Here is a 24,500-nt window from a genome sequence, read left to right on the forward strand (position 1 = left end):
TCAATTCACTATTTGCTAATGCTTAGTAAATGATTCATAGTGTGTAGTTATTATAAAGTGTTACCTATTTTTTTACTTGTTCAAACTACTTAATTAAAATAATTTATTAATTAATGAAATAATTTTATTTTTAATTAAACAATTCTTGAGATTTCATTGAGACAACCATTTTTTTATGTTCAATCCACAGACATTAGTTAAAAGTATTAATTTAATTTGTGTTGTGACAGCATGAAAGATTTGTGTGGAACCCTGCAGTTTTTACAGTGTGTGCAATGTGCACAAATATGCATATCGGTTCATAATAAAGTTCAAACACATTGTCAGATTTTGCTGTATTTGGCTTAACCGTTCTTGGGTGGCTCGTCAGTGTTTTAGATGACTAATACAGAAAATAAGTAAGCTGACCAAAGTTCTTACGTGGAGAAGACTTTATTGATAACAATAATTAGTGCAGTTCCTCAGCAGTGATGTTAAGTAACTTAACCCAAAGTACTGTCTGTGAGAGACTACTTTATAACAGAGTATGTAAACCCACGGAGATTACCCAACTGCTTTGGTTGGGTCACAACTCTTGAGTTCATTGAGCTCATTGGATCCTCGAGCCCTGGGCTCCCTTATGTAAACAGGGTGAGAGGGGAGTTTGAACTCAGAGAGATCTCGATGAACTCCCACGACTTGTTTCTGTTCTAACGACAGATTTAGGGATGGCTAAAGGGAGATATATGGCTTACTAAGAGCTCGACTATGGTGCCAATGTAGAATGTTCAGTTTACCTAGGTCGTGTGTTTTTGGATTGTGGGAAGAACCTGGGGGAAACCCACGCGAGCACCAAGTGAATGAGCAAAACTCCACACAGATGTCAACTGGTTCAGTGGGGACATTAACGTGACATTCTTACTTTGAGGCAACAATGCTAACGACTGGGCTACCGTGTCGCCAAATCTAGAAAGGAGGGGGAGTGGGGGGATTCCTCAAGACGAAGATAACTGAGGTAAGAATCTCTGGTTATTTATAGTGAGACAGGAATCATCTGATTGGTGAATCATGTGTTAGCTAATGCAGGACCCGCCGTGAACAATCATAAGCATGTGATCCTCTCAAAAGTATTTTATAAATAAACTTCACATGAATGAACAGCCAAACTACATGAAAAAGCCATTTTGAATATACCCGTATTTATGTGGACAATAAGGTCTCAATGTTGAGGACTCTGCTCTCCATTGTGAAGTTTCAGGTGATTAGTGAGGCTTATTTTCTGTTTAAAGCCCTTTCCACACTCACTGCATCTAAAACGATCCTCTCCTGAGTGAGTCTTCATGTGTTGCTTAATGGTGTCTTTGCGTGTGAGACACTTTCCACACTGATCACATACGAACACTATGGTTCCATTGTGACCATCTATGTGGTTCATAAGGCTAGCTTTGGTTGTGAAGCTCTTTCCACACTGAACGCATGGAAACGGCTTCTCTCCGGTGTGAGTTTTCAAGTGGTGATTGAGTGCGCTTTTACATGTGAAACGTTTACCACACTCTGTGCATATGTAAGGTTTCTCTCCAGTGTGGATCGTCATGTGGGTGTCAAGGTCTTGTTTTCGAGCAAAACTTTTCCCACACTGTGTGCAAGTAAATTTTTTTCCTCCATTGTGAGTTCTCATGTGAACTTTAAGGGTGCCACTTTGCTTAAAACTCTTTCCACACTGTTGGCATGTGTACGGCCTTTCTCCAGTGTGAATTCTCCTGTGCGCTGCAAAGTTTCCTGCATGATAGAAGCTTTGTTCACACTCTTGGCATGTGTACGGCCTCTCTCCAGTGTGAATTCTCATGTGGGTTATGAAGCTTTTTTTTTGACCAAAACTCTTTCCACACTGTTCGCAGGTGTAAGGTTTCTCACTAGTGTGAACTCTCATGTGAACATCAAGGCTTGGCTTTTGAATGAAACTCTTTCTACACTGTTCACTGCTGAAATTACACTCAGATTTGGATTTCCGAGGACTTCCGTGTGATGAATTCTTTTCAGTCAGTGTGGGTTTTTCATCAGTCGTTATGTCTTGCTGTTTCTCTTCCATTTTATTCCATTGATGAGTCTCTTCTTTCAGCACCATCAGGTCTTAAAAAAAAAAAGAAAAAGTGAACTTTAGTATGAAGGCACAAAGCAACAAGCATGAAATGGATGTTTTTACCCCAAAAATTAAATGACCTCACCATTTACCCTCTGTCATGTGGTTTTAAACATTTCCGTTCTTCTGGAACACAAAGTAAGCCAGCATTTTTTTCACAATATCTTCTTTTGTGTTCAACAGAATCAAGAAACTCAAAGATTTAAAACCACACGAGGGAGAGTAAATAGTGAGGCTATTATGAACTTTATTTATAAGATGTAAAGTAAGTCTTTAGTGTTCCCAGAATGGGTCTGAGGTTTCAACTCAAAATCAGATCATATACCTTGCAGAATATTTCATTTTGGGGGTCAGAGAAAAACCAAGCTCTTTTTGTGCCTGTGGCTTTAAATGCAAAAGATCAAATGCACTCGCTCTAGTTTACTCATGTTGTGTTCCCTCATGTGTATCCTCCACTCAACATTTGTAACTTGCTTGAAAGGCCTGATTGAGACAAATCCTGCATGTTCATAGCAAGTACGCATAATTCACTCTTATATTTGTGACTTTGAATTAATCTAACACACACACAAAAAATTAGTCCAAATATTATTACACACAAATGAATATGTTGGGGGAAAATATTAAATATATATTTTTTATAATCAGGGGAAAAAAACATAAAAATGTAGTTGAAATGTTGTAGTTTGTATTTGTTTTGTTTGCAATAACTTATTTGAATTTAAGTGTATTATCGTATTATATATATTAAAGATGTTGGTGCATATATACACATTTAATATTAAGTGACTATAAAATGAATTAAAATGGCATCGAATTACAGCAGGTGAATGTTAAAATTACTTTGACTAAGCGTGAACTTAATACTTAGCCTGAGAGTTAACCTGCCCTGGACCAGGCTAGTTTCCCAGCATAAGTTGCCAGAGTAACTGAGTTTGAACTATTGTAAATTTAATTTATGAAACGGAATCCGCCATTAATAAACCTGATTTACCAAAATAAGCCTGGCATTTTCTGTAAGCTTGGTTTATGGAACAGCCCTCTGGTATAGCATGTAGCATGAGCAGTGTGGAACGTGATTACAGATAACACAGGATTCTGTTCATCCAGGATTAGAATGACCCAGAGTTAACAATTTTAAGTGTGAAAAACCCTAAGACTACTCAGTATCAGCTCTCAGGATAACCAGAATACAATGACAAACAACCACAGCTGTAAATTATATCATAGTGACCGGATCTCATATGCTATTGTTTTAGAACCTCCAATTTAGTTGCCTATTGGAGAAATGACCAGAAATAATAAACAGCAGAAAACCGTCAAACTACTTGCTCTACAAACAAGTGTGTTCATGACTATACATACAAAGAAAAATAATAAAATTAGAAAATATGACTTTGCAACATCAAGCAGCATTAGGCATGGGCCAGTATAAGATTCTGATGGTATGATAATCTTGAATAAAAATATCACGGTTTTACTGTACTGTGATTACTGCTCTAACAGATATTCTTTTTAATTGTCTGGGTAAAAAACAAACTCTTTTCTCTTTTGAACAAAAAAAAATTCTTTTGAGAAACTTTGAAAGTATTTTAGAGCAGTAAACATGTCAGGCTGAATCATTCAAATGAATCATTGACTTCTGCTGTCTTCATTAGTTTCAAAAAAATTCTTTACAATTGAAAACGGCATCTTTGAATATCTTTTCTGCTGGAGATACTGTTATCCTAAAAAAATTATAACATAACATAAAAACCCTTACATATACCGTAGGGACAGCACAGCAGAAAATATTGGCAGTTTTAAAACCTTGACTTTTCCAAACTGCGGTATACCTTGAAAACGGTTATCATCCCATGTCTAAGCAGCATAACACTGTTTTTAGGATTTAAAAATTCATTCTCTAAAAAAAGTCTCTAGCAAAAAGATTCCAATGGCGCTGCCTGCTGGTACGTGAAGAATATGGTCAATACTGACGAACTTTACACTCAAATGTTTGCACATGATTAGCATGCTGTAATCCATTACTTAAGCAGCAAAAGTCATTTAGAATAGTTTGTTGGCCAGTTGTAGTCAGTGCAATGCTAAACGTTATTGTTCCACTGTAATTTGTTTGTGTTGTCTCTCGCCGTCCCTCAGCAACATCATATAGTTTAGAATACTGTACAATGTTTTATAACAATTAATTATTTTAGTATCCATTTCATTCAGCATATTTAATATTGGGGGCATCCACGCTTTTGACATACTTTAAACCAGGGTTAAAATTTTAGACCCATAAAGGGCTAAAGGCTAAGGAATCTTTCAAATGCCCCAGATGGAAGACTTTTATTTTCCCTATATATAATTATATATTATGTAATTATATTTAAAAATATAAAATTACATTTAATAATACAATAATAAATGAATATAAAAAATACAGTATTTTAGATTAAATAAAAAATTAAATAGTGTAAAAACAACATTTATTTGTATCCACACACTTTTTTCCAACATAAACTTACTTTAAAATGTAAAAAAAAATAAAATGAACAAATGTTTTAAAAGTTTTAAACACTATAATAAACTAAATTATGCACAACAATCTGTCAGGTCGATGTCCTCAGCAGTAAATACATTGAGCACGTTTAAACAAATGTTATTGTAAGGAAAATAATTAAACCATTATGATAAATAGAGTTTATATGACCTTTTTGAATAAAAAGTTAAAAGTTTTATTGAGATGGATTGTTGGTGATTGTATGGGTTTTGGCCAGATTGGGTAGCAGAACATGAACAAAGGAAAATGAAGACTTGTTTAAAAAAAGATTAAAGACCTACAGCACAATATTTCCGCAAATTTAAGACTTTTTAGGGCCTAAAATTTAGATTTGGGAATTAAAGACATTTTAAGACCCCGCAGAAACCCTGTTTAAACACAATAGCCCTGGTTCCCCTTCATATGGGAACTTCTATGTGTGTCTGTATTAAACAGACTTTGGGAGTGCTTTAGATGACCAATCACTTCTGAAGATAAGAAAACGGGCCAATGAAATGCCAATTGAATTGGCGGAGCTTAGCTCCACAGCTGAAACTGATGAGCCAATTAGGGCTATATCAGTCGGATTGAAGAAAGCATTATTCTCACCAGTGCGAGGGAAGACGTTCTAGCGGCGGTCGAGCTGGGTTTCCCGTCCCCTTGGCGTTTCGCTGGTGACCTGAAAGAGCAGTTTTTTAAAAGAGCAGAATTCCCTAAGAGAGCACACGGTCGTGCAGCGTGTCTTTTTAAAGATGTTGTGCGTTTCTGGATGCGGTGGTTTCCTCTCCCCGGATGACAGGCACGAGTACTGCGTCACATGCTTGGGGGTCCAACATGTTGATGCGGTGCTCGCGGACAGTTCTTGCCCGCATTGCGATGGCTTGACTGTTGCGCAACTGAGGTCGCGGCGAGCTCTTTTATTAGGGCAAGTCACCCCTGCTGCTGCCCGCCAAGCGGTTAGCACTCGGGCAGGCCTGACGGTTACAGTGGGGGCTAATCCGTCGCCTTCGGGCCCGCGGACCCCTCGCTCCTCGTCAGTGCGCTCTGTTTCTGCTTCGAGTGTTAGCGCTCCATCCTCTGGGTTGGCAGCGCTCTCATTAGATGACACCGGGGACGTGATGTCCATCGCTGCATCGGAGGGCGGGCTGACATGCTCTGATGAAGATCCGGACCCTCTGCCACCCTCCGGGGTTGTCAGTGAGGTTTCGGATCTGGAGTCGGACATGTTAGTCGTGTTATTCCGGGCTGCTTCGGCCGTGGGACTGGAGATGGCTTGTCCCCCAGAACCGCGGCCGGACCGCTTAGATGGGTGTTACGTGGGGGTGAAGAAGAAGGCGAAGCCTTCTAGACCCCCCGTCCCCTTCTTCCCGGAGGTACACAGAGAGCTCACGCTCGTGCGCTCCCGCTCTCACCTCCCTCGATGACGGAGCGGCCAGGGATTATGAGGCGATTCCTCAGGTGGAGCGTGCTCTGTCCGCAGAGCTGCTCCACTCGGAGAGATTGGCCCTCACTCCCTTCCAAAGCGTGCAGGTTATCTGAGTCTCTCACGGCCAGAGCCTACACTGCTGCGGGCCAGGCCACCTCCGCTCTGCACGCTATGGTCACCTATCAACGCTACCAAGCCGAGAAGCTGGCCAAGATGCAGGAGGGCGGTTCTCCCCCAGGCTTGCTGCATGAGCTCCGCACGGCAACCGATTATGCTCTCATGACTATTAAATCGGCTGCTCGTGCCCTGGGGAAGACGATGGCCACATTAGTGGTCCAGGAATGCCACCCCTGGCTGAGCTTGGTGAGATGAGAGATGTTGACAAAGCTTGCTTTCTTAACGCTCCCGTATCCCAGGCTGGCCTTTTCGGCGACACCGTCGGGGAGTTCACCCAGGAATTCTCCGCAGTGAAAAGCAGTCCAAGGCAAGGGGTGAGGTCATCTTTCAGCGGGCTCGAAAAAACTGCTCCTCCCGCTGCCCCTTCCGCTGCGGCTGCTCCTCGCCGAGGGCGTCCACCCGCGGCTTCATCTGCTCCGCTTTCGCCCCTGTCTTGCGAGAGGAGATTGCGGTCCTCCTAGCGAAGGACGCAATCAAGCAGGTCCCTCCAGCCGAGATGGAGTCCGGGTTCTACAGCCCGTATTTCATCGTGCCCAAAAAGAGCGGGGGGTTAAGACCAATCCTAGATCTGCGCAGACTGAACTGTCATTTATACTAAATGCCTTTCAGAAAGCTTACGCAGAAACGCTTGCTTCAGAGCGTCCGTCCACAAGATTGGTCTGCAGCCATAGACCTGAAGGACGCGTATTTTCATGTCTCTATTCTTCCACGCCACCGCCCTTTTCTCCGGTTTGCGTTCGAAGGACGAACGTGGCAGTACAAAGTCCTCCCCTTCGGGCTCTCTCTGTCTCCGCGGGTTTTCACCAAGCTCACAGAGGGTGCTCTGCGCCACTGCAGCTTGCGGGCATCCGCACACTCAACTATCTTGATGACTGGCTCATTCTAGCCTCCTCTCGCGATCAGTTGATTTTGCACAGAGTCAAAGTGCCACGGCACCTCGACCAGTTGGGGTTTCAGGTCAACCGAGAGAAGAGCAAACTTTGCCCTGTGCAGAGGATCTCTTACCTCGGGCTGGAGCTGGATTCGATTGCTATGGTTGCGCGCCTCTCCGAGGAGCGTGCCAGGCTAATGCTTTCCTGTGTAAATGAGCTCCACAGGAAAATAGTGGTCCCACTGAAATGTTTTCAGAGGCTCCTGGGGCATATGGCATCCGCAGCCGCGGTCATGCTGCTCGGTTTGCTTCATATGAGACCACTTCAGCGTTGGCTTCGCGATCGAGTCCCCAGACGGGCATGGCGCGCGGGTACGCACCGGGTGAACATCACTCTGCTGTGTCTCCGCACCCTCAGCCCCTGGACGGATCTGGCTTTTCTACGGGCCGGAGTGCCCCTAGGGCTAGTATCCAGGCATGTTGTCGTAATGACACATGCCTCCAGCACGGGCTGGGGGGCCGTGTGCAACGAGCATGCAGCCGCAGGTTCGTGGTCCGGACCCCGCCTGCATTGGCATATCAACTGCCTGGAGCTGTTGGCAGTGTATCTGGCTCTCCACAGATTTTTTCCGGTGCTGGAGCAGAAACACATGCTGGTCAGGACGGACAGCATGGCGGCGGTGGCTTATATTAACCGTATGGAGGGTATGCGCTCTCGCCGCATGCCTCAGCTCGCTCGCCGTCTGCTCCTTTGGAGTCACACGCGGCTGAAATCACTGCGTGCCATTCATATTCCGGGCGAGCTCAACCGTGCAGCCGATGCGCTCTCACGGCAGCTAGTGTCCCGAGGAGAGTGGAGACTCCACCCCGATTCGGTCCAGCTGATATGGGCGCCCTTTGGGGAAGCCCAGATCGATCTGTTGCTTCCACCGAAAACGCACATTGCCAGCTGTTTTATTCCCTGACCGAGGCCCCCCTCGGCACGGATGCACTGGCTCACAGCTGGCCATCGGGCAAGCGCAAATATGCGTTTCCCCCAGTGAGCCTAATCGCACAAACTTTGTGCAAAGTCAGGGAGGACGAGGAGCAGGTCTTGTTTGTTGCACCCCTCTGGCCCAACCGGACCTGGGTTTCGGAGCTCACACTCCTCGCGGCGGCCCCTCTTTGGCGCATTCCCCTAAGGGAGGACCTCCTCTCTCAGCGACGGGGCACCATCTGGCACCCACGCCCAGATCTCTGGAACCTCCACGTGTGGTCCATAGACGGAGCACGGAGGACTTAGGTGACTTACCGCCCGCGGTACTTAACACCATCACTCAGGCTAGAGCACCCTCTACGAGGCATGCCTACGCCCTGAAGTGGAGTCTATTCTCTGAGTGGTGCGCTTCTCGCCGAGAAGACCCCCGAACTTGCCAGATTAGCATTGTGTTATCCTTCCTTCAGGATAAGCTGGAGCGTAGGCTGTCACCCTCCACACTGAAGGTTACGTGGCTGCGATCTCCGCTCATCATGACGCGGTGGATGGCAATACGTTCGGGAAGCATGATCTAATCATCTGATTCCTCAGAGGCGCGCGGCGATTAAATCCATCCCGCCCCCCTCTCATGCCCTCTTGGGATCTCTCTATAGTCCTGGTGGGTCTGCAGAGAGATCCGTTTTAGCCACTCGATTCGGTATCTCTGTTGTTAATGACAGCTCTGCTGATCGCATTGGCGCCATTCAAGAGAGTTGGGGATCTGGAGGCATTTTCGGTCAGCGAATCGTGCCTTGAATTCGGGCCGGGTTACTCTCACGTTGTACTGAGACCCCGACCTGGCTATGTGCCCAAGGTTCCTGCCACCCCATTTTAGAGATCAGGTGGTGAACCTGCAAGCGCTGCCTGCGGAGGAGGCAGGCCCAGCCCACTCACTGCTTTGTCCCGTTCGCGCTTTGCGCCTTTACGTGGAACGAACGCAAAATGTAAGATCATGTGAACTGCTCTTTATCTGTTACGGTCGGCAGAAGGGAAGTGCCGTATCAAAACAGAGGTTGGCCCACTGGTTAGTTGATGCCATTGCCCTCGCTTATCTATGCCAGGGCGAGCCGCGCCTCCCTAACGTGAGAGCGCACTCTCTGAGGTGTCGCTTCCTCATGGGCGTTAGCACGCGGCGCCTCTCTCACAGATATCTGCAGAGCTGCGGGTTGGGCGACACCTAACACATTTGCGAGGTTTTATAACCTCTGAGTGGAGCAGTTTTTTCCCGGTTATTGGGTAATCCCAATCAATCTGGCGGGAATTAAGCTCGGTGTCACAAACGCTTGCTGCACCAGGCTCCCTAACCCGGAGATGCGTGCGCTTTTCCTACTCTACTAGTAAGTTCCCCTTCCCAGGCGAACCGTAGAGAATTCCTCTGAGGCCCCCAGCATCGACTCAGAGGAGGAGTCGAGTGCATGGCTCAGTGTGCGGTTGGTATGCCCATTTGGTCTACACGCATATTGAGGATCTGTGCCAGCTATGTGCATCCCCATTTGGTGATGTCATATGCATTATTACCATGGTGTGTTCCCCCTTATTAGGCGGTCCCGTTTCTTCCCTAGACCGCTAACCAGCTTATCATATGTAGCACTCCCCCTCATTAGGGCTAGTCCATATGTCTCCTTACCATCAGGTCTCCCCTTTTAGGGTAGCAGGTGGTCTCCGCTGCGTCCTCCCCCTTCGGGGACTGGCACGCTTTCCCAACGTACTGTCGTATTTCCAAAATCCCTAGTCTGTATTAGCTAGGTAAAAGCACACTTACGACCCCCGATTTAAAACTTTTATTTCCATGTAATGGTAATATGTTGGGCCTAGGGGACGTTGGAAGGTTGTGCTCTTGGTGATGTCAGTGCGCTCACGCTTTGGCTTGGCAAACTACACATCAGGAGCGCGACAGGCTTAGCTGCTGTGGCGCTTTCCATACAGTCTCCCAAAGTCTGTTTAATACAGACACACGTAGAAGTTCCCATATGAAGGGGAACGTCCTGGTTACGTACGTAACCCACGTTCCCCGAATAGGGAACAGAGACGTGTGTCTCCACTGCCACAGCACCTGAGTCTCCAGCTGGGAGCTGAGCGATCGGCTCTTCAGCAGGCAAATTCTGATGAGCTGACTCCAACAGCCGAATGATATAGCCCTTATTGGCTCATCGGTTTCAGCTGTGGAGCTAAGCTCCGTCAATTCAATTGGCATTTCATTGGCCCGTTTTCATATCTTCAGAAGTGATTGGTCGTCTAAAGCACTCCCAAAGTCTGTTTATTACAGACACACGTCTCCGTTCCCTATTTGGGGAACGTGGGTTACGTACGTAACCAGGACGTTATTAGTTATTATAATAATGATGTAATTCTCACTCAGATACTATCTGTGAGAACTAACAACTACTAGAAACAAGTTTAAACCCATAAAGAAGTTGATGGAAAAAAGGGAATTGTGATCAATGTGACATATGCAATTGGAAAGTACTAAGCCAACACTATCACTGTAATAGCAGATATCTTCTATGAGAATACTGTAGGTCAAATATCCTCAGCTCAGTTAAAATGAAAATGAGAGACTAGTAAAACATAAAAAGAATGACAAAAGACATGAGAACAAGTAACAAAAGAAACTCATTCCTAAAAAAAAAAAAAAAAAAAAAAAAAAAAAGAAACTCATTCCTGTCTTTCAATGAGTGCTTATGTGCATTTAGGAGAACTAGGCAGCACACTCAGGGCTGCAAGATGGATTTAATTTAGTATTCTTATTATTAAAATATATCTGAATGAGGATCAAATGACTGAGTTGGTCTTTTAGAATGAAAATCAACCTGTTTGTTCCTGCTGATCTTCCTGTTTGACTCTGAATGTTTCTTCAATCATCACATCTTCACTCTCCACTTTAATAAACGGCATCTTTATAACAGCGTGGAGATCAGTCGCTTCAGCAGGAGTTTTTCTCTGTGTTTGGACACTTTATCCTGTTTAAAATGAACAAAACAATGAACAGAAACAAAATAACTTCTCACTTGCTTCAACAGTTCCTTTACATGAGAGTTAATAAAAAGAAATCAGGTTAACAGAGTAAGTCCAAGCTAGAAACAATAGCCACAAATGACCTGATGAAAACTAGTACTCCATTTCTTATATAGAGAAGTATACTTAGAATGCATTATGCTGTTTAATAAATTAAACCTTCATTAAAACACTTATTACACACATTTACTTTATTCAAACTTTATTCAGATATGTTCTTAATTGTTTTGTTTGTTTTATTTATTTTTATTGTCTGCTTACAGCAACGTTGTGGCACTTTTTTTGCACAAGACAAATTCCCTCTCGGGGACAAAAAGTTTATCCTATCTTTATTCAAACAATAGCCCCCATTACTGTGAGTATATGGGGTTATGTGTTGAATAAAGGGTTAACATAATATTGTCAACAGCAGGTACATTATTTAGCACTGAATTACAAAAAACTGAAACGTTAATTACTCAGTTTATAAGTGTAAACACTTTAAAACAAACCTTTCTCCAGTTGAATCACAGCGCGGGACCGGCGCAGCTTTATGACGTCACACGCCACGCCAAAATAAAAGTCTTTTTTTAAAAAACCTTTTATGCCACTCACTGTTGCAGTCATGACTTATTGATATATTTCTACCTCGTTTTCCACTTTCTCACATACACAGACACACATATTTGGAGTTGATCAAAACCTTTACTCTAAACATTTTAAGATAATTAAAGCAGAAAATCTCAACATTCTAAAATGTATAACAAATAATCTGATAAGTGTTTTGAGCTGAAATGTTACAGACATAAAAGACTTATCTTAAATCTTAAAAAAGGGGGTAAAATAGGTGCCCTTCAAGTAAAAAGTATTCATTACTACTACATGTTTTAATTGCATTCACTAGTCATGACTTTTTAAATATAATTTTTCTCTGTGTTTGGACACTTTATCCTGTTAAAATTAACAAAGCAATAAAAATATCCTGTTTAAAATAAATAAAACAATGAACAGAAACAAAATAACTTCTCTTCAGCACTTGCTTCAACAGTTTATTTATATGAGAGTAATTAACTAAAAGAAATCAGGTAAATCTGAGCAAGAAACAATGGCCACAAATGAGCTGATTAAAACTAGTACTACATTTCTTATATAGTGATGTATACTTTGAATGGAATGACATTATGCTGGTTAATAAATTAAACCTTCATTAAAACACTTATTACACACAAGCACACATTGTACAATAGTTCTCCTTACTTTCAGTAAAATAGTACTACGTTGTATAAAGGGTTAAAATAATATTGTCAACAGCAGGTACATAATTTAGTATCAAATGAAAAACCTGAAACTTTAAATAATCAGTTTCTTTTTCTTCTTCTTCTTTGGGTTTTACTGGCGGTTGGCAACCAGACTTGTAGGTGCATTACCGCCACCGACTGGAATGGAGTATGGAACTGGTTGAATAATAACTGAAGTGTAAAAATAGAGGGGAGGGAGAGAGAGGGGGGAGGAAAGAGGGAGGAGGAGATGAAAAAAATAAACAAATAAATAAATAAATAATGGGGGGTGGAGTGGGCTAACAATTAATTCCTCTGATTATATTATTTCTATATTCTTTACTCTAAATGGGTTTCTGTAACAAATTTGATTGTCATTATATACCTCACTAGATTTTTCCCTAATAAACCTGCCAATGTGAAATCATGAAGTTTGCTTTTTAACTGATTGAATAAGATCATGTAGTTTTTTATTATATTTACTACAGTGGAATAATAAATGTTCTATTGTTTATTGTTGATTACAGTGTATCCATACATTGCCCAGTAGGGTGTTTCCCTATTTTATATAAAGTATGGTTGAGTCCAGTATGACCTATTCTCATAATAGTTATAATACTTCCTTCCCTACGATTTCTGTTCTCCCTCCTCCCAGCACAGACTTGTTTATATATATTATATAGATGTCTACCTGTTTCAATGTTATCCCAGTATACTTGCAATACTGATTGTGCATACGTTCTTATTATGATTTTAGCTTCTGCTTTACTCAATGGGACTTCTAGATCTACTTCACTAATTCTGAGAGCTTGTTTGGCCAGCATGTCCGCCTTTTTATCTGATGCAATTACTACACTATTTATGTCGTTCTCCTCAATCCACTGCAGGGCAATTAAAATTGCAATTAACTCTGTTGTATATACTGATATATTATTAGTTATTCTTTTCTTAATATGAGATTGATTAACTGGGATATACTGCTGCGCCTGTGAGACCTATTTCAGGGTCTTTGGATCCATCTGTAAATAAAAATATTGATTCTTTATAATCTTTCTCTAAATAATTCTGCACTATACATTTAGTTGGAAGATTATTATTGTTGTCTTTTAACTCCTGTTGTATACTGAGGTCAACATTAGGTAATGGAAAAAACCATGGCAGAATATATGGGGTTGGGACTGACCAACACAATCTCACGGCAATTCGTAACTTTTAGATTTAGTGGCTAATTCGTACGAATTCGTACGATCTAATTCGTACAATTTAGTACGATTTGCTCATCCCCCAATGACGGTTGGGTTTAGGGGCGGGGTTAGGTGCCACGCCTCCTTTTTAAAATTGTACAATTTCGTACGACTGAACTCTATGAATTAGCCACTAAACTGACAAAACGTAAAATACTTACGTTTTCTCGTGAGATCAGGCTGGACCGACTTACAGTATTGCAATTGATCTAATCCAATAGTTCTGGCTTTTGCCTCAGCTATCCATCTGAAACTTATGAAATTGGTTTCCTCATGCTCCCAACATTCTAATAACATACTTATAGCCTGATGTAATTTATTTTGTCCCTGAATATTAACCCAATACGCCATTATTAATTTAATTCTTCTAATGCTTAAGGGCATTTCTCCCATTTCAACCTGCATTGATGAAACTGGCGAGGTTCCAAATGATCCACTACAGATTCTAAGAGCCTGAGCCTGCAATACATCAAATTTCTTTAGGTTTGATTCTGCTGCCGACATGTAAGCTTAACACCCATACTCAAGGACAGACCTCATGAGGGCCCAGTATATATTTTGTAATCATGTCCTACTCGCTCCCCACTCTTGCCCTGACAGGCAACGAAGTATATTAATAACCTTTTTACCTTTGTCTATGATTTTATTCAGATGATGTCAGCTTTTCATCAAACCAAACCCCAAGAAACCTTACAGTTTTTACTTGTTCTAGTGGTTGCCCATACAGTTTTAAAGCGAGTGATATGGTTTTATGCCATATTGAGAAACAAATGACCTGAGTTTTTGCAACAGATAGTTTGAATTCCCATTTGTTTGCCCATTTTTCCACCTCAAATATTGCATTCTGTACTTTCTTTTACACAAATGACACATTCCTGCCTCAAGTCCATATTGTCCCATCATCTGCACACAACAATTTTCCTACACTTTGTTCAACCTGAGAGAAAATGTCATTTATCATTATATTGAACAACAATGGGCTGCAAACACTACCTTGAGGAGTTCTATTCTCCACTGTGTATTCATTTGAATATTCTTTTCTTATCCTAACTTGTATCTTTCTTCCAAATAAGAAATTCATGGCCCAATTATACATTTTACCAGTGACTGCTAAAGATTTTAATTTAATCAGCAATCCCTTCTTCCAGAGCATATCGTACATATGCCTTTTCTACATCAAAAATGATAGTTTTAACAACTTCTTTATTAGTCTGTGCTTTCCTGATGTCTGATTCCAAACATAATACTGACTCCATTGTATTTCTGCCTCTACAGAACCCACTCTGATATGGAGAAAAAAAGGTTTTTGCTTTCTAAAAAATAGGTCATTCTAACTGTTATCATTCTTTCCATAACTTTGCATAAGTGAGATGTCAATGAAATGGGTCTATAGCTAGATGGATCTGATGGAATTTCCCTGGTTTAAGTATAGGTACTACTATAGATTGTTTCCATACTAAAGGTAACTGAACTGTGTCCCAAATTTGATTAAATAAATTCAATACTATTTCTAGTGATGCATCCGACATGTGTGACAACATTTTATAGCATATTTCATCCTTACCAGGGGCAGTTTGTCTAGCGCTACTGATTGCTCGTTTTAATTCAAACATATTAAAATGTAAATCTAAAGGATTTTCTGTTGTTTTTTTCTTTCTTTAAAAGATCACTAGGTTTAATTAATGTACAGTTTCTGCAGTTAGTTTCTGCCTTTCTCCAGTTGAATCACAGTGCTGAAGCGACACCGCCTGATGACGTCACACGCCACACCAAAATAAGTCTTTTTTGTTTAGCTTTTTTGCCACTTACTGTTTTAGTCATGACTTATTGATACATTTCTCCCATGTTTTTCATTTTAAACTATATCTGCTCTCTTTCTCTCACACACACTTCAGTATTTAAAGTTGATCAAAACCTTTAATCTAAACATTTAAGATAATTTTGAGAAACTTTTTTAATCCAGTTCATGATGACTTGCATGTCTACAACACATTACTTCCTATTAATATCTGAGTCCAAATCTCATCCTCATAATTATGACCTCTTCTTTTCTATTTCTACAACTTCACAGGCTTATATAGGGTTTCTTTTTTCATATGAATTGCCGTCTCTTATTATCTGTGTTCCACGTTTCCTGCCATTCTTTAGCAATATCTTCAGTAATAATATTTAATTTACCTTTACTTACAGAAGCATTAAAGGGGTAGTTCACATAAAAATTACAATTCTGTCATTTACTCATCCTTTACTTGTTCCAAACCTGTTTGAGTTTCTTCTGCTGAATGCACATGAAGAGAATACAGGAGCAAAAACAGCCACTATATGGGTCAACAGTTCCTACTTTGGCTGCTTTTTTCAACATTTTCTTGCACACAAAATATTCTTGGAACTCGATTACAATTGAACCACTAAAGTCACATGGACTGTTTTGACAATGTTTTTGGTTCCTTTTCTGGACTTCTCGGGACTCTTGCTGTCTATAACAGACGAGGGAGCTCTCTGATTTCATCTAAAGTGTCTTCATTTGCATTCTGAAGATGAGCAAAGTTCTCAGGGGATTGAAACAACAGGTAGAGGGACAATCATTCTCGAGTGCCTATTGTACACTATAACGCACGCCTCCCACCACTGCTGATATAAAGACACATCGCACTGCTTTTAAAAATGTATTTTTTTATTGCAACAACAACAGGCCATTACAACAAATAGAAATACAAAAACTAATAGAAAGCCACATCCACTGCTACTCGTGTGATATTACTCATATATTCATTCATTTTCTTTACAGTTTAGTCCCTTTATTAATCAGGGTTCGCTTGGTCCTGTTACGGGAAGCAGACGGACAAACAAGGTGATTAGATTATTTACGGTGTTTATTTACAACAGTGGAGCACACAAGGAGAACTGATGAGAAGTGACTGGAGTTTGGTTAATCTGATGGTCCTTGGTGGCAGGTTGGCTGACAGACACTGAAGGAGACCGAATGCACACACCAGAGGGCTTGCGGGGAAGACAGACTGACGATAGACACAAGGCAGACAGGATACCGGGAACACTGGACAGACTAGGAGAAACAGAGAGAAGGTAAGTATAGTTTGCTGATATCGAGGGTGAGTGATTACCAGGAGGTGTTCACTCAGAGTCCGCTTCGTAGGAACGAGACCGGACACTGAGTGAAGTGAGGTGTGTGCTTATGTAGTGAGTCTGAGTGATTGGGTGCAGCTGTGTGTGGTTAATACTCAGGTGACGGTGATCGTTGAGTGATGCTGGTGGAAGAGCCTGGCCAATCCGTGACATTACCCCCCTCCCCAGGGCCCGCTCCTGAGGGCCTATACCTCCGACGCCGTGGTGGTCTACCACGTCCACGAGGTGCTGGAAACTCGGGGTGATTGGAATGGAACTCCTCCATAAGTGCGGGATCTAATATATCTGATCTGGGGACCCAAGACCTCTCCTCCGGACCGTATCCCTCCCAGTCGACAAGATATTCCAGATGACCACCACGACGTCGGGACCGTAGAATGTCCTTGATCTTATAGATGGATCCGACTTCCGACATCAGTGGGGGAGGAGGTTCCTCTTCATGGCCAGGCTCTGTGGAGGGGATCAGAGGATCGTGAAAGGGTTTGAGGAGTGACACGTGGAATGTGGGGTGGATTCTGTATTGTGGTGGTAACTGTAATTTGTAAGTGACTGGGTTGACCTGTTCCAGGATGGTGAAGGGACCAACAAATCTGGGACTAAGTTTTCGGGAGGGCAGTCGCAAGCGGATGTCTCTGGTGGAGAGCCAAACTTTCTGCCCCGGCGCATAGATAGGACCTGGAATTCTCCTCTTGTCGGAGACCTCCTTGGCTCTGCGAACTGCCCTCTGTAGGTGGTGATGAGCGTCGTCCCAGACCCTCTCGCTCTCCCGGAACCAGTAATCCACTGCGGGGACATCAGAAGGTTCGCCATCCCAGGGAAAGAGTGGAGGTTGGAAGCCCAGAATGCACTGGAATGGCGTAAGTCCGGTGGTAGGTTGCCGCAGGGAATTCTGGGCGTATTCCGCCCAGCCCAGAAACTGGCTCCAGGAGTTTTGATGACCGTGACAGAATGTTCTGAGGAACCGCCCCACTTCTTGGATCTTCCTCTCTGTCTGGCCGTTGGTTTGTGGATGGTAGCCAGACGAGAGGCTGACGGTCACACCTAGGAGTCTGAAGAAGGCTTTCCAAAGTCTGGAGATGAACTGGGGTCCTCGGTCTGAGACTATATCTTCAGGTACTCCAAAGCATCGAAAGACATGGTTGAATAGGTTTTCGGCGGTTTCTAGGGCTGTGGGCAGACCCTTCAAAGGAATCAGACGGCAGAATTTGGAAAATCGATCGACAATGACTAAAATGCAGGTATTACCTTCAGATGATGGGAGATCTGTCATGAAGTCAACTCCTAGGTGTGACCAGGGGCGGTTCGGGATGGGCAAGGGATGGAGTTTACCTGCAGGTAGATGGCGAGGACTCTTCGATATAGCGCACTCTCTACAGCCTTGAACATATCTCCTCACATCCCTCGCCATGTTCGGCCACCAAAAGCGTTGGGATAGCAGCGAGAGGGTGTTGTTGGCCCCGGGATGCCCTGTGCCCAAGGATGTATGGGTGGAATGAATCAGATCTACCCGTTGGTTTTCAGGAATGAAGCGACGATTGGGGGGACAGCCCGGCGGAGTCCTGGATTCGGGAGTGGCGACGACTGTAGGAGCGGACCAGGTGATGGGACAGACTGTGATCTGTTCTGGGAGGATTCTGGCTGGGGTCTCCATGATTTCCGGCTGATCATAAATTCGGGAAAGTGCGTCGGCTCGGATGTTCTTTGGCCCCGGTCGGTAAGATATTGAGAATTGGAATCGGGAGAAGAACAGGGACCATCGGGCCTGACGAGGACAGAGTCTCTTGGCTTCTTTGAGGTACTGGAGATTTTTGTGGTCTGTAATCACCTGGAAAGGATGTCTGGCTCCCTCCAGCCAGTGTCGCCATTCTTCCAGGGCAAGCTTGATAGCCAGTAGCTCTCGATTTCCGATGTCATAGTTTCTTTCCGCCGGGCTGAGCTTCCTTGAGAAATAGGCGCATGGATGGAGTAATGCTGGTGTGCCATGATGTTGTGATAGGACGGCTCCCACTCCAGTGGTCGATGCATCTACCTCGACCACGAACGGTTGTTCAGGATCTGGGTGAGTCAGGAGTGGAGCTTGAGTGAAGGATTGCTTGAGGGTTTGGAAAGCTGCGGCGGCTTCGGGAGGCCAGGAGAGTTTCTTGGGTTGGTTTCTGAGTAGGTTGGTCAGCGGAGCGGTGATGAGACTGTAATTGTGGATAAAACGTCGATAGAAATTGGCAAACCCTAGAAATCGTTGGAGTTCTTTAACAGTTGTTGGTTCTGGCCAGGAGACAACGGCGGTGACCTTCCCCTCGTCCATGCGAACCCCTTTCTGATCAATGATGTACCCCAAGAACTGAACAGATGGTAGGTGGAAGGAGCATTTTTCAGCCTTGAGGTACAACTGATGTTCTCTGAGGGTTTGTAGGACCTCCGCAACGTGGTGGCGGTGTTCGGCCTCACTCCGGGAGTAAATCAGGATGTCATCAATATAGACTATGACGGAGATATGGAGGAACTCCCGGAGGACTTCGTGAATGAAGTTCTGGAATACGGAGGGGGCGTTGACCAGACCATAGGGCATGACCAGGTATTCGTAGTGCCCTGTAGGGGTCACAAACGCCGTCTTCCACTCGTCCCCCTCGCGTATTCTAACCAGATTGTACGCGCTACGGAGGTCCAACTTTGTGAATACCTTGGCTGATCGGAGTTGTTCCAGGGCCGCAGGGACGAGAGGAAGGGGATACCGGAATTTAACGGTACCTTGATTCAGAACTCGATAATCGATGCAGGGACGCAGCCCTCCATCCTTCTTGGCCACAAAAAAGAAACTTGAGGCAGCGGGTGATGTGGACTGGCGGATATACCCCTGACTCAGTGCCTCCTGAATATACTCCTCCATGGCCTTAGTTTCCGGAAGGGACAACGGGTAGATCCTACCTTTGGGCATAGGAGCATCTGGAAGCAGGTCTATTGCGCAGTCCCATGGCCGATGCGGAGGTAGCTGGGAAGCTCTCTTGGGGCAAAAAACGTCTTCATATGCGGAGTAGATCTTCGGGATTTGAATGGATCGTTTAGCGACTGGACTTTCGACAGACGTGACATAGATGGTAAGGGGTCTCTGACGTTGAACAGGTAGGTCGGGAAAACATCTGGTTTTGCAGTCTTCACCCCATCTCTTTATTTCTCCTGTGCCCCAAGAGAGGATGGGATCGTGCTTCACCAGCCACGGGCGCCCTAGAATGATGTCCATCGATGCACCCTCCAGAACCAGAAATTGGATCTCCTCCTTGTGGAGTAATCCCACTTGGAGATTGATAGGTTCACATTTGCGATGGATACGTGCCTGGGAATGGATAGCGTTGGTTATGGGTTGGATCTGGTAGACGTACGTCGAGGCTTCGGTGTTAAGTTGTAGGTGGCGACAGAGGGCGTATGAGATGAAGTTTCCAGCTGACCCGGAGTCGATGAGGGCCGTGACTGAAACAGATACAGAAGGGGTAGTTAACTGGACATTGGTGGTGAGAGGATGCATTTTTTCAATGGGAGAACTGAACACACTCACCAAGGGACGTGCTGGACGAATGGGACAGTCCAGCCTGACATGTCCGTCGGCACCACAGTACATACATAGACCCCGGGTCAGCCTCCTCTGTCGCTCCGTGATAGTGAGTCTACCAGATTCCACGATCATTGGTTCAGGTTCTGGAGGGACTGCTGGCTCTGGCGAACGGAGGAGTGCTTGGGGTACAGGTGGAAGATCATGCTGATAGACCCTCAGACGATCTGAACAGCGGAGAGATTGTTGAATGAATTTCTCCAACCCCATGGTATCGTCGAGGGCTGCTAGCTGTAGTCTGAGGCTGGGCTCCAATCCGAACCGGTAAGTAGTGAGGAGAGATCGCTCATTCCATCCGCTAGCAGCAGCCAGAGTACGGAAGCGGAGCGCATAATCCTGAGTGGACATGGCTCCCTGTTTGAGATGGTATAACTGTTCTCCAGCTGCTACTTCTGTATCGGCGCGACCAAAAACCTCCTTAAAATACGTGATGAATGCTTGAATGGAGCTGGTTACCGGCCCAGACTGTAGCCAGATGGTTTCTGCCCACCGAAGAGCCGATCCAGAGAGAAGGGAGATGATGAACGCGATTTTGGACCGATCTGTGGGATATAATTCAGGTTGCATGGTGAATATCAGAGAACATTGCAGAAGGAATCCATTGCACTCCTCCGCCCCGCCAGAGTAGGGCGCTGGTCGAGCCATGGGACTGGATGAGTGGGTGGACGGTGAAGAAGTGCTCGGTGCTGGTGGTGCTTCGGGAAGTGGAGTAGATGGCAATAAAACTCTCTTTAGCGAGTCCACCAACTCCTGAATGGGATCGTGAGTGCTCATGCTGTTGATTGTAGTGGTCCGGTCTTCTGTTACGGGAAGCAGACGGACAAACAAGGTGATTAGATTATTTACGGTGTTTATTTACAACAGTGGAGCACACAAGGAGAACTGATGAGAAGTGACTGGAGTTTGGTTAATCTGATGGTCCTTGGTGGCAGGTTGGCTGACAGACACTGAAGGAGACCGAATGCACACACCAGAGGGCTTGCGGGGAAGACAGACTGACGATAGACACAAGGCAGACAGGATACCGGGAACACTGGACAGACTAGGAGAAACAGAGAGAAGGTAAGTATAGTTTGCTGATATCGAGGGTGAGTGATTACCAGGAGGTGTTCACTCAGAGTCCGCTTCGTAGGAACGAGACCGGACACTGAGTGAAGTGAGGTGTGTGCTTATGTAGTGAGTCTGAGTGATTGGGTGCAGCTGTGTGTGGTTAATACTCAGGTGACGGTGATCGTTGAGTGATGCTGGTGGAAGAGCCTGGCCAATCCGTGACAGGTCCTTCTATTAGTTTTTGTATTTCTCATAGTGGAATGAACCGCCAACTTATCCAGCACATGCTTTACGCAGTGTATGCTTATTTGTCTTAAGAGATGTACGGCAGGCCCTGTTCATGTAATATGCTTTAGGCTTAATTGGCATGAACAGCTATACCCGTTAGCAGGTTTCTTATATGTAAAACGGTCCTATTCAGTTAATGGTCTGGTCTATCAGGCAGCTATTAATAAAGATGACTGCACATGATGATGATCCATTTATTTAAATGAATATGTGACACAGATATTTAAATTTCATTGTTGCAAACAAGTTACAGGAGTGAGTGCAGTTGTTGTTTTATGTAATGTCCACCACTGTAATTACACCATGGTGAAAAAGAAATCTGAGAAATGCTGTAGTTGGTGTAGGTGTAACAGGTTAATCACATTAAAAGTTCTGCATTGTGTAGATATGAAAGTGAACTCTTGTCATTAAATAACCTTGTATACACTTCCTGTACAATAATTTTACTTGTGATGTAATTATTTTCTAATTATAAATATATAGATGCATGACAGATTTAATAGTGGACTCCACAAAGGTAAGACCAAAGCTTGAAATCGCTTGAAATATATATGAGCATATCTTAGACAGAGTGGGAGCATTTAGAAGCTGCTGTGCTGTGGAAGTTCCTGACTATAACTTGTTTTCTTGATTTGTTTGTGTTACTTGTTGCTTGATTTGTGCCTGTACCAAGACAGATCTTTCTTGTTGTGAGATCTTTCTTGGTAACCTTTAATGTGTTGTGATTTTTTGTGCATTGATTCGACTGCATTGATTCCTTTGTCTATTAGGCTAGTTTCAATTTGATTTCAGAATGTCACTATGCAGAGTGAGTGCATTTTCCTCCTTCTCCTGGTTAAGAGTTAAAGCTCTGGAAGTTGACAAAATCAAACAAACCCAACCTAGTGTAAAAGACTTTAATTTGAAGCAAAAAAGATGCAGGAGGACTGGATCAGATATATGGCACTTTACACCTGATTACCTCTGCAGCTTATACTTAACATTTCACAGTACCTGGAATTAACACAAATTAGTTTGATGTTACAGTGTTTCTCATCCATTTGTGATTAATGTACAAACAATTATCTACAAAGGCCAAAAGTAGCAAAAAATCAACAGTATGTGATAGCTTTACTGTGTTAAAAAAAAGGTTTTGTCACAGGGTATCTTATATATGCTTTTGTGAATGTTTATGCATATTTGTATGCACAAACACAAGTAATAATTAGAGGGAAAAACATCTTTGTTACCTACCAGGTGAATAAGAGGCTTTCGAGAGAGCTGAGCTGCTCACACATGTTCTGTTCAACTAAAAACCGAAGGAAAGAAAACTAAATTGGCACAGAAACAAGTTACATTTTGATAGTTACAATTTACAGACGTTTTTGGACAGAAATAATCGACCTGTTAAGAGTGTGTTGACAGTCTTACATAAACCAGTAATAAGCTGCATGTGCTTTAAGAGAAATAAAAGACTCTAAACTCACATAAAGAACAAGTTCAGTGATAAATAAATAACTAAAACATTGCTAATAGTTAGCTCATGTCAATATATTGACTGAACAAATAAATAAAACCTCACTGTGAAGTTTAGAAATGGTTTCTATGAATGATGAATAAATTAAAAACTAAAACCACTGTATAAAAGTATGAGTCTTCTATAACTATTATATAAGTGAATGTAGTTGTGTGTATTGAGACATCGGTGTGGCTTGAGTCTTCAATGCTCATTTGCATATTTAAACAAAGACTTCAGCCAAGAGACTCTGAGAAGCTTCTACTAAAAACAACACACAACTCTTGCATTACTTTATAACCAGGCTTGGGAAAAATACATTTAAATGTGTTTCAAATCAAAATACCTCAACATAAGTGTATCAACACTAACTACAAAATGCAGCAGCCACAACATCAATCAAAATAAAATAAGTTTAAAAATACTACTAAATACTTTTACAGGGGAGCATGAAATGTTTTGGCAAAGCTTCCCTCAATAGTCCTATACAACAACAGCAAATGAAACAAATGAAGATGGCTAAAGTCAACTTATTTTCTCAATACGTCATCATTTCTATGTAAAACTTGTTTGTAAAGCTGCTAAACTTCCTCTCCCCCACAGTAATGTGTCTTAAGTCTCCACTGCTCCTGCTCATTTGCATCTTTATACCAGCGTTAATGGGGGCCAATAGAGTCTTATCCAATCACATTCCAGATCCAGTAGCTCGGCAGGGTTGTATCTATATATTCTGGGTTCCTAACAGAATCTTCATTGGCTTATTTTGCTGAGTAAAGAGAACAACTTGAGGACAAACTACATTTGTAGATTCCTACATTGGGATTATTAACCAACAACAACATACAAAGAAAAGTCTACTGAGACCATTTCTTCATTAAAGAGTGAAAAGGTAAGTTGCACATTCTGAATTTACACTCAAATAATATCTGAATGCTAACATTATAAAATGTATCAAATTTAAACATGTGTGGATGCATTGTTCAATATTGGATTAAGTTTTTTAGTCATTTGTAAAAGCTTCTTTACTACTATTTAATATTTGTTTGTTTGTTTGGTTGATAAATATTGTTTTTATCCTGGCAAATGGACTGTAGCCCAAATAAGTTTCAACCTATTCCACATTTCATGAGAACATGAGTCCCACAAGTCCAGAAAATGAAGCTTTGAAATTCATTGCTTCAGGGACAGATATGGTAATTAAGTGTAAGAGAGATAAAGCCATCCCACATTGTGAAGTCTACACACAGGGAAAGTTTGTCCATACTAGAAATAGAGGAC

The 24,500-nt window shown here is 42.9% G+C and overlaps 1 protein-coding gene across 2 annotated transcripts in view; it reads right to left on the bottom strand.

Moving 5' to 3' along the window:
• LOC130222051 (gastrula zinc finger protein XlCGF57.1-like) overlaps positions 1-24,500 on the bottom strand; it is a 429,619-nt gene that overhangs the window by 372,965 nt on the left and 32,154 nt on the right. Inside the window, exons 1-2 of one of the 2 annotated variants that reach the window (XM_056454677.1) lie at positions 10,940-11,066; positions 458-2,109 (exon numbers count right to left, since the gene is read on the bottom strand). The exons of the other annotated variant lie outside the window; for it this stretch is intronic. Of the exons in view, the coding sequence (XP_056310652.1) occupies positions 1,199-2,109; positions 10,940-11,024 (996 nt within the window). The 5' untranslated portion in view covers positions 11,025-11,066 and the 3' untranslated portion in view covers positions 458-1,198. Of the gene's footprint in view, positions 1-457; positions 2,110-10,939; positions 11,067-24,500 lie in introns of those variants that run through there. 2 annotated transcript variants of the gene reach the window in all.

This window comes from Danio aesculapii, chromosome 4, assembly GCF_903798145.1.
Source record: "Danio aesculapii chromosome 4, fDanAes4.1, whole genome shotgun sequence".
NCBI lineage: Eukaryota > Metazoa > Chordata > Actinopteri > Cypriniformes > Danionidae > Danio > Danio aesculapii.